The sequence below is a fragment of the Pseudophryne corroboree genome, chromosome 6 (assembly GCF_028390025.1).
Source record: "Pseudophryne corroboree isolate aPseCor3 chromosome 6, aPseCor3.hap2, whole genome shotgun sequence".
Taxonomy (NCBI): Eukaryota; Metazoa; Chordata; class Amphibia; order Anura; family Myobatrachidae; genus Pseudophryne; species Pseudophryne corroboree.
In genome coordinates, this window is record NC_086449.1 from 3,011,339 (window position 1) to 3,023,317 (window position 11,979).

General features: G+C 48.4%; 1 protein-coding gene across 1 annotated transcript; it reads right to left on the minus strand.

Annotated features, from left to right (window-relative positions):
- Window positions 1-262: 262 nt before the first annotated feature.
- On the minus strand, window positions 263-3,251 carry LOC134935861 (E3 ubiquitin/ISG15 ligase TRIM25-like). The gene is made up of 2 exons (XM_063930690.1): window positions 3,175-3,251; window positions 263-3,085 (listed from the first exon to the last, which is right to left on the minus strand). Exon 2 carries the CDS (start codon window positions 3,081-3,083, stop codon window positions 1,509-1,511), a length of 1,575 nt encoding a protein of 524 aa, XP_063786760.1. The 5' UTR covers window positions 3,084-3,085; window positions 3,175-3,251; the 3' UTR covers window positions 263-1,508.
- Window positions 3,252-11,979: the final 8,728 nt, after the last annotated feature.

An 11,979-nucleotide genomic window follows, 5' to 3' on the forward strand; every position in this document is an offset into this window, starting at 1 on the left:
GTCTTTCAGAGAAGTGTCAGAGTGCAGGATTCAGAGTTCATCCTGGCAATTTGAGAGGAGAGGAGACCTTGGTCCGTGCTGAGAGGGAGAGGGGACAGAAGTCCTGTACAAGTAAGAAAGGACAGGCGTCTGAGAGGAAGGAGACCGGTGTTGGTGGTAGGTGAAATAACATGAGCTGTGCAGACTAATGAATAACTAATGTGCTCTGGTTTTTATTGATGAGGAGACATGTTTTAGATGTTTTTTATGAAAAAATTGTGGTAAAAGAATAAAACTGTTACACGAGATGCTCTATACCTCTTGTTTTTTATGACATTTGACGACTGGAAATCCTGATAAAAAGTGTCCGCTTATCCATGAGGAAATCAGAGATCTTTCTACATGCCTGAATTCCAGTACTGTTAAGGAATGTAGCCCACTATCTAATTTATGGGTGTTGTGTGATTTTGAATTCTCACATTTGGTCATTGTTCAGTTTGTGACTTAGGTTTGGCGCCCAATTACGGTAACCACCTAATTTTACCTAGAACTCTGTTTATTGGGGAGCGGGAGACACCCCTTTTTGGTGGACACGGTATAGGCAGCCATCTCTGCGCACTTGAGAGGTGCTCCATTTTTTCTTTCATTGTGATATATATTACACCTCATATAATACTAGAGAAATAATAATTGTCATATGATTATAATGACTGTCATATGCACAGCTACGATCAGTCACACTGACATGCGGGGTGACGCCCAGCACAGGGCTAGTCTGCCCCACATGTCAGGAACAACCCCCCACGCAGAAGTACAAACGCATCACACAGCGGCGATGCTTTTGTACTTCAGGAGTAGCTCCCGGCCTGCGCAGCTCCAGTGCGCTTGCCGGGAGCTACTTGTCGCTGCCCTGGTCACAGCAGCTGCGTGTGACATCATGCAGCCGCTACGGCCCGCCCTTGTAGGGACCACGCCCACAAAACGGCGGGCAAATGCCACCGTGCTGCCCCCTCCCGCCTCTGCCTGTCAATCTGTCACTGCGGCACTGGCGCATGCGCACTTCAGACCCGATCGCTGCTGTGCGAAAATGCACAGCAGCGATCGGCTCTGAATGACCCCCTGTGTGCACTGCAGGTGGGGCAGATGTAACATGTGCAGAGAGAGTTAGATTTGGGTGGGGTGTGTTCAAACTGAAATATAAATTGCAGTGAAAAAATAAAGCAGCCAGTATTTACCCTGCACAGAGACAATGTAACCCACCAAATCTAACTCTCTCTGCACATGTTACATCTGCCTCCCCTGCAGTGCACATGGTTTTGCCCAACTGCTAACAAATTTGCTGCTGCGATCAACTCTGAATTACCCCCATAGTGCTTACACACTGGAAGATTTGAACGATTCGTCATTCCAATACAGCGGAATTGTGCAAATGGTTTAAAATATCATGTCGTAGTTTTAGTGTCATCAATCAGATTCTCTCCTCCTGTGATGTCACCAGTCTCTGAGTAGATTTGCTTTGATCATGTCACCTATCTCCTGACTCGCCCAGACATCGTAATGCAACCTGAATATGCCCCTATTGCAGCGTGGAGGGGCTCAGTGAGGGCGGCAGTGTAGGTGTGTAAGTGTCTGATGGGGTCACACAGAGAATAAAAGGATATCTGCCCTGCCTCATAATCCAGATATATCCTCATTCTGTCACAGGGGATATTGTCAGGTAACTGGGTCTCTGTACCGTCATGTAGCACTGAGTACTGATTATTATACCTACACAGACACCAGGACTTGTTATTATATCCAATGTATGACTGCTCTCCTCTCCTGTCTATACTGGGGTAACACATCCCCACCTTCCACCACTCTGACTTACTGACATCCACCTCCCAGTAATGTCGCCCTGAGGAGAACCTCCTGCTGCTTATTACCTGACCATAGTAAAATCTTGCAGGTGTTACAGGACGATTCTGGTTTATACCTTTCCAGGATGCACTTTTCCTATCAGTTGATATATGTATGTTATTACCAGCTGTGGCTATATCTAGGAATAGGTCTGCTGGTTCCTGCAGATAGAAGAATACATTTCTACCTGTCATTATATCACATAATCCTGTATGTAACGTCCCAGAGATCAGACCCACATCCAGATCTCCTGCACCACGGACCTGGTTATCATGTCTCTCTGTGTCCTCAGTGTCACACAAGTCCCCTGTGTCTGGTTCCTGTAAGACAGTCACTGGATCAGACATGTTACACAGCTCCTCAATGTGACGCATCTTCCCGGACAGCTCGTCCTTCTTTATTTCCAGCTGCTGGATCAGATCAGAGACTGAGAGTGAAACGCGCTGTTCCTGCCTGGAGATCTCACTCAGGATTCTCTTCTCTAGGTCTTCCAGCAGTCTCCTGATGTCTCTAAACAGGGCAGTGACTGTCTCTATTACACCAGGTGCTCTTCCCTTATCTTCTCTCCTGCGCTCCTGCAGACTCTGGACTCTTTTCTCAGCCTCCGCTCTCTTTGTGCTCAGTTTCTGTAGAACATCTCTCAGCTTCTCCTTCTTCTTCTCAGAGGCTCCATCCAGTGACTCCACCAGGTGTCCTCTGTGTTCCCCGATCAGACAGCAGGACGCACAGATACAGACAGAGTCCTTATTACAGTAATACTCCAGGACCTTCTTATGGACGGAGCATTTCCTGTTCCCCAGGACAGTGGTGGGATCACATAAGACGTGTTCTGGTGACTTGCTGTGTACTCTCAGGTGATTATCACACAGAGAAGCCTCACAATGCAGACAGGATTTAGCAGCAGGTACAGGAGAGTGTATACAGTAAGTGCAGAAGATCCCAGTCTCCTCCTGATCTGGCCGAGTAGACCGGAGACTTTCCACTATGTTACATAGAGTTATGTTTCTCTGCAGTGCAGGACGGTTCCTGAACTTTGCTCTGCAATCAGGGCAGTTATAAGGTGTATTCCATTCTTTCTGTGTATCCAACGTACGATCAATACAGCCCCGGCAGAAGTTGTGGCCACATCTCAGGGTTACAGGGTCTGTATAAATGCTCAGGCAGATGGAACAGTCCAGCTCCCGTCTCAGATCAGCAGACGCCATCGCTGCAGCAGGAGAGAGAAATGAAAGTGTTAGTTTCATATACCGGTAGGGTCACATTCTGCATAAAGGGCGAGGCTGAGCTGTCACTCACATTATAGCTATAGTCTCGCTCCTGTGAAATGTATTGAACACCTGCCTTCCAGCAAAACCGTTTTCAGACTGTAAATAAAAATAAAAAAAATAAGATTTTACTCACCAGTAAATCTATTTCTCGTAGTCCGTAGTGGATGTTGGGAACTCCGAAAGGACCATGGGGAATAGCGGCTCCACAGGAGACTGGGCACAACTAAAGAAAGCTTTAGGTCACCTGGTGTGCACTGGCTCCTCCCACTATGACCCTCCTCCAGACCTCAGTTAGGATACTGTGCCCGGAAGAGCAATAAGGAAGGATTTTGAATCCCGGGTAAGACTCATACCAGCCACACCAATCACACCGTATAACTCGTGATACCATATCCAGTTAACAGTATGAAATATAACTGAGCCTCTCAACAGATGGCTCAACAATAACCCTTTAGTTAGGCAATAACTATAAACAAGTATTGCAGACAATCCGCACTTGGGATGGGCGCCCAGCATCCACTACAGACTACGAGAAATAGATTTACCGGTGAGTAAAATCTTATTTTCTCTGACGTCCTAGTGGATGCTGGGAACTCCGTAAGGACCATGGGGATTATACCAAAGCTCCCAAACGGGCGGGAGAGTGCGGATGACTCTGCAGCACCGAATGAGAGAACTCCAGGTCCTCCTCAGCCAGGGTATCAAATTTGTAGAATTTTGCAAACGTGTTTGCCCCTGACCAAGTAGCAGCTCGGCAAAGTTGTAAAGCCGAGACCCCTCGGGCAGCCGCCCAAGATGAGCCCACCTTCCTTGTGGAATGGGCTTTTACTGATTTAGGATGTGGCAGTCCAGCCGCAGAATGCGCCAGCTGAATTGTGCTACAAATCCAGCGAGCAATAGTCTGCTTAGAAGCAGGAGCACCCAGCTTGTTGGGTGCATACAGGATAAATAGCGAGTCAGTTTTCCTGACTCTAGCTGTCCTGGAAACATAAATTTTCAAGGCCCTGACTACGTCCAGCAACTTGGAATCCTCCAAGTCCCTAGTAGCCGCAGGCACCACAATAGGTTGGTTCAAGTGAAAAGCTGACACCACCTTAGGGAGAAACTGGGGACGAGTCCTCAATTCTGCCCTATCCATATGGAAAATCAGATAAGGGCTTTTACAAGACAAAGCTGCCAATTCTGACACACGCCTGGCCGAAGCCAAGGCCAACAGCATGACCACTTTCCACGTGAGATATTTTAGATCCACGGTTTTTAGTGGCTCAAACCAATGTGATTTTAAGAAACTCAACACCACGTTGAGATCCCAAGGTGCCACTGGAGGCACAAACGGGGGCTGAATATGCAGCACTCCTTTCACAATGTCTGAACTTCAGGTACTGAAGCTAATTCTTTCTGGAAGAAAATCGACAGAGCCGAGATCTGTATCTTAATGGAGCCTAATTTTAGGCCCATAGACACTCCTGCTTGTAGGAAATGCAGAAATCGACCCAGTTGAAATTCCTCTGTTGGGGCCTTTCTGGCCTCACACCAAGCAACATATTTCCGCCATATGCGGTGATAATGTTTTGCAGTTACATCTTTCCTGGCTTTAATCAGCGTAGGAATGACTTCCTCCGGAATGCCCTTTTCCTTTAGGATCCGGCGTTCAACCGCCATGCCGTCAAACGCAGCCGCGGTAAGTCTTGGAAAAGACAGGGCCCCTGCTGCATCAGGTCCTGTCTGAGCGGCAGAGGCCATGGGTCCTCTGAGATCATCTCTTGAAGTTCCGGGTACCACGCTCGTCTTTGCCAATCCGGAACCACAAGTATTGTTCTTACTCCTCGTTTTCTTATTATTCTCAGTACCTTTGGTATGAGAGGCAGAGGAGGGAACACATAAACCGACTGGTACACCCACGGTGTCACTAGAGCGTCCACAGCTATCGCCTGAGGGTCCCTTGACCTGGCGCAATATCTCTCTAGTTTTTTGTTTAGGCGGGACGCCATCATGTCCACCTGTGGCCGTTCCCAACGATTTACAATCAGTGTGAAGACTTCTGGATGAAGTCCCCACTCTCCCAGGTGTAGGTCGTGTCCGCTGAGGAAGTCTGCTTCCCAGTTGTCCACTCCCGGAATGAACACTGCTGACAGTGCTATCACGTGATTTTCCGCCCATCGGAGAATCCTTGTGGCTTCTGCCATCGCCATCCTGCTTCTTGTGCTGCCCTGTCGATTTACATGGGCGACTGCCGTGATGTTGTCTGACTGGATCAGTACTGGCTGGTGTAGAAGCAGGGATTTTGCCTGACTTAGGGCATTGTAAATGGCCCTTAGTTCCAGAATATTTATGTGTAGGGAAGTCTCCTGACTCGACCATAGTCCTTGGAAGTTTCTTCCCTGTGTGACTGCCCCCCAGCCTCGAAGGCTGGCATCCGTGGTCACCAGGACCCAGTCCTGTATGCCGAATCTGCGGCCCTCTAGAAGATGAGCACTCTGCAGCCACCACAGCAGAGACGCCCTGGTTCTTGGAGACAGGGTTATTAGGCGATGCATCTGAAGATGCGATCCGGACCATTGGTCCAACAGATCCCACTGGAAGATCTTTGCATGGAACCTGCCGAAAGGAATTGCTTCGTAAGAAGCCACCATCTTTCCCAGGACTCGCGTGCAGCGATGCACCGACACCTGTTTTGGTTTCAGGAGGTCTCTGACTAGAGATGACAGCTCCTTGGCTTTCTCCTCCGGGAGAAACACTTTTTTCTGGACTGTGTCCAGAATCATACCCAGGAACAGTAGACGTGTCGTCGGAACCAGCTGTGACTTTGGAATATTCAGAATCCAGCCGTGCTGGTGTAGCACCTCCTGAGATAGTGCTACTCCCACCAACAACTGCTCCCTGGATCTCGCCTTTATTAGGAGATCGTCCAAGTACGGGATAATTAAAACTCCCTTTTTTCGAAGGAGTATCATCATTTCGGCCATTACCTTGGTAAACACCCTCGGTGTTGTGGACAGTCCAAACGGCAGCGTCTGGAATTGGTAATGGCAATCCTGTACCACAAATCTGAGGTACTCCTGGTGAGGATGGTAAATGGGGACATGCAGGTAAGCATCCTTGATGTCCAGGGATACCATGTAATCCCCCTCGTCCAGGCTTGCAATAACCGCCCTGAGCGATTCCATCTTGAACTTGAATCTTTTTATGTATGTGTTCAAGAATTTCAAATTTAAAATGGGTCTCACCGAACCGTCCGGTTTCGGTACCACAAATAGTGTGGAATAATAACCCCGTCCTTGTTGAAGTAGGGGCACCTTGACTATCACCTGCTGGGAATACAGCTTGTGAATTGCCGCTAGCACAGCCTCCCTGTCCGGGGGAGCTGTCGGTAAGGCAGATTTTAGGAAACGGCGGGGGGGAGACGCCTCGAATTCCAGCTTGTACCCCTGAGATACTATTTGAAGGATCCAGGGATCCACCTGTGAGCGAGCCCACTGATCGCTGAAATTTTTGAGGCGGCCCCCCACCGTACCTGGCTCCGCCTGTGGAGCCCCACCGTCATGCGGCGGACTTGGAAGAAGCGGGGGAGGACTTTTGCTCCTGGGAACCTGCTGTTTGTTGCAGCCTTCTTCCCCTGCCCCTGGACAGAAAGGACCCGCTTTTCCTCGCCTGTTTTTCTGAGTCCGAAAGGACTGTACCTGATAAAACGGCGCCTTCTTAGGCTGTGAGGGAACATGGGGTAAAAATGCTGACTTCCCAGCTGTTGCTGTGGAAACTAGGTCCGAGAGACCATCCCCGAATAACTCCTCACCCTTATAAGGCAAAACTTCCATGTGCCTTTTGGAATCTGCATCCCCTGTCCACTGGCGAGTCCATAACCCTCTCCTAGCAGAAATGGACAATGCGCTTATTCTACATGCCAGCCGGCAGATCTCCCTCTGTGCATCTCTCATGTATAAGACTGAGTCTTTTATATGCTCTATGGTTAGCAGAATAGTGTCCCTGTCTAGGGTGTCAATATTTTCCGACAGGGAATCTGACCACGCAGCAGCAGCACTGCACATCCATGCTGACGCAATAGCTGGTCTAAGTATAATGCCTGAGTGTGTATATATTAGTGATGAGCGGATTCGGTTTTACTCGGTTTTACTCCTTCAGGGCGGCCGTATCCGGAGACGGAAGTGCCACCTTTTTAGACAAACGTGTGAGCGCTTTATCCACCCTAGGAGGTGTTTCCCAACGTGCCCTATCCTCTGGCGGGAAAGGGAACGCCATTAGTAATTTTTTAGGGATTACCAATCTTTTATCAGGGAAAGCCCACGCTTCTTCACACACTTCATTTAATTCTTCTGATGGGGGAAAGACTACGGGTAGTTTTTTCTCCCCAAACATAATACCCTTTTTAGTGGTACCTGTACTTATATCAGAAATGTGTAAAACCTCTTTCATTGCCTCAATCATGCAACGAATGGCCCTAGTGGACATTAGATTAGACTCATCGTCGTCGACACTGGTGTCAGTATCCGTGTCGACATCTGCGTCTGCCATCTGAGGTAGCGGGCGTTTTAGAGCCCCTGATGGCCTTTGAGACACCTGGGCAGGCACGAGCTGAGAAGCCGGCTGTCCCGCATTTGGCATGTCGTCAAATTTTTTGTGTAAGGAGTCGACACTTGCACGTAATTCCTTCCATAAGTCCATCCACTCAGGTGTCTGCCCCGCAGGGGGTGACATCACTTCTATAGGCATCTGCTCCGCCTCCACATCATTATCCTCATCAAACATGTCGACACAGCCGTACCGACACACCGCACACACACAGGGAATGCTCTAACAGAGGACAGGACCCACAAAAGCCCTTTGGGGGGACAGAATGAGAGTATGCCAGCACACACCAGAACGCTATATAATGCAGGGACTAACTGAATTATGTCCCCTATAGCTGCTATTATATTTACTGCGCCTAAATTTAGTGCCCCCCCTCTTTTTTACCCTTTTCTGTAGTGTAGACTGCAGGGGAGAGCCAGGGAGCTTCCTTCCAGCGGAGCTGTGAGGGAGAAATGGCGCCAGTGTGCTGAGGGAGATAGCTCCTCCCCTTTTTCGGCAGACTTTTCTCCCGCTATTTTATGGATTCTGGCAGGGGTATTTATCACATATATAGCCTCTGGGGCTATATATTGTGATATATTTGCCAGCCAAGGTGTTTTTATTGCTGCTCAGGGCGCCCCCCCCCCCCCCCCCCCAGCGCCCTGCACCCTCAGTGACCGGAGTGTGAAGTGTACATGAGGAGCAATGGTGCACAGCTGCAGTGCTGTGCGCTACCTTGGTGAAGACTGATGTCTTCTGCCGCCGATTTTCCGGACCTCTTCTTGCTTCTGGCTCTGTAAGGGGGACGGCGGCGCGGCTTCTCCCCTTAGTCCCTCGCTGCAGTGAGCCTGTTGCCAGCAGATCTCACTGTAAAATAAAAAACCTAAAATATACTTTCTTTCTAGGAGCTCAGGAGAGCCCCTAGTGTGCATCCAGCTCAGCCGGGCACAGGAATCTAACTGAGGCTTGGAGGAGGGTCATAGTGGGAGGAGCCAGTGCACACCAGGTGACCTAAAGCTTTCTTTAGTTGTGCCCAGTCTCCTGCGGAGCCGCTATTCCCCATGGTCCTTACGGAGTCCCCAGCATCCACTAGGACGTTAGAGAAAAGGGGATTTCTTCCACACTTTCTAGGACAATAGGTAAGTATGGTACATACACTACTACACCATGCCATATATACACACAGCCCAATACAGACACTACTACACCATGCCATATATACACACAGCCCAATACAGACAATACTACACCATGCCATATATACACACACTGCCCTGTACAGACACTACTACACCATGCCATATATACACACACAGCCCTGTACATACACTACTACACCATGCCATATATACACACACTGCCCTGTACATACACTACTACCCCATGCCATATATACACACAGCCCAATACAGACACTACTACACCATGCCATATATACACACAGCCCAATACAGACAATACTACACCATGCCATATATACACACACACTGCCCTGTACATACACTACTACACCATGCCATACACACACACAGCCCAGTACAGACACTACTACACCATGCCATATATACACACACACACACACAGCCCAGTACAGACACTACTACACCATGCCATACACACACACACACCCACACCCCAGTACAGACACTACTACACCATGCCATATATACACACACACAGCCCAGTACAGACACTACTACGCCATGCCATATATACACACACACAGCCCAGTACAGACACTACTACACCATGCCATATATACACACACACAAACACACACAGCCCAGTACAGACACTACTACACCATGCCATACACACACACACACACACACACACCCCAGTACAGACCACACACACACACACCCCAGTACAGACACTACTACACCATGCCATGTATACACACACACACACACACACACACACACACACACACACACACACACACACACACACACACACACACCCCAGTACAGATACTATTACACCATGCCATATATACACACACACACAGCCCAGTACAGATACTATTACACCATGCCATATATACACACACTGCCCTGTACATACACTACTACCCCATGCCATATATACACACAGCCCAATACAGACACTACTACACCATGCCATATATACACACAGCCCAATACAGACAATACTACACCATGCCATATATACACACACACTGCCCTGTACAAACACTACTACACCATGCCATACACACACACAGCCCAGTACAGACACTACTACACCATGCCATATATACACACACACACAGCCCAGTACAGACACTACTACACCATGCCATACACACACACACACACACACACACACACACACACACCCCAGTACAGACACTACTACACCATGCCATATATACACACACACAGCCCAGTACAGACACTACTACGCCATGCCATATATACACACACACAGCCCAGTACAGACACTACTACACCATGCCATATATACACACACACAAACAAACACACACAGCCCAGTACAGACACTACTACACCATGCCATACACACACACACACACACACACACACACACACACACCAGTACAGACACTACTACACCATGCCATGTATACACACACACACACACACACACACACACACACACACACACACACACACACACACCAGTACAGATACTATTACACCATGCCATATATACACACACACACACACACCCCAGTACAGACACTACTACACCATGCCATATATACACACAGCCCAGTACAGACACTACTACGCCATGCCATATATACACACACACAGCCCAGTACAGACACTACTACACCATGCCATATATACACACACACACAAACACACACAGCCCAGTACAGACACTACTACACCATGCCCCACACACACACACACACACACACACACACACACACACACCAGTACAGACACTACTACACCATGCCATGTATACACACACACACACACACACACACACACACACACACACACCAGTACAGATACTATTACACCATGCCATATATATACACACACACACACACACACACACACACACACACACACACACACACACAGCCCAGTACAGACACTACTACACCATGCCATATATACACACACACACAGCCCAGTACAGACACTACTACACCATGCCACACACACACACACACACCAGTACAGACACTACTACACCATGCCATATATACACACACAGCCCAGTACAGACACGACTACACCATGCCATATATACACACATGGCCCAGAACAGACACTACACCATAACATATGTACACACACAGCCCAGTACAGACACTACTACCCCATGCCATATATACACACACAGCCCAGTACAGACACTACTACACCATGCCATATATACACACAGCCCTGTACAGACACTACTACACCATGCCATATATACACACACAGCCCAGTACAGACACTTCTACACCATGCCATATATACACGCACAGCCCAGTACAGACACTACTACCCCATGCCATATATACACACACAGCCCAGTACAGACACTACTACACCATGCCATATATACACACAGCCCTGTACAGACACTACTACACCATGCCACATATACACACACAGCCCAGTACAGACACTTCTACACCATGCCATATATACACGCACAGCCCAGTACAGACACTACTACACCATGCCATATATACACACAGCCCTTTACAGACACTACCACACCATGCCATATATACACACACAGACCAGTACAGACACTACTACACCATGCCATATATATACACACAGCCCAGTACAGACACTACTACACCATGCCATGTATACACACACACACACACACACACACACACACACACACACACACACACACACACACACACACACACACACCCCAGTACAGATACTATTACACCATGCCATATATACACACACACACACAGCCCAGTACAGATACTATTACACCATGCCATATATACACACACAGCCCAGTACAGACACTACTACACCATGCCATATATACACACACACACAGCCCAGTACAGACACTACACCATGCCATACACACACACACACACACACACACACACACCAGTACAGACACTACTACACCATGCCATATATACACACACAGCCCAGTACAGACACGACTACACCATGCCATATATACACACACATGGCCCAGAACAGACACTACACCATAACATATGTACACACACAGCCCAGTACAGACACTACTACCCCATGCCATATATACACACACAGCCCAGTACAGACACTACTACACCATGCCA

Excerpts from the sequence above, each read along its gene's own strand:
- LOC134935861 (XM_063930690.1), bottom strand. The coding sequence starts at position 3,083 with ATGGCGTCTGCTGATCTGAGACGGGAGCTGGACTGTTCCATCTGCCTG.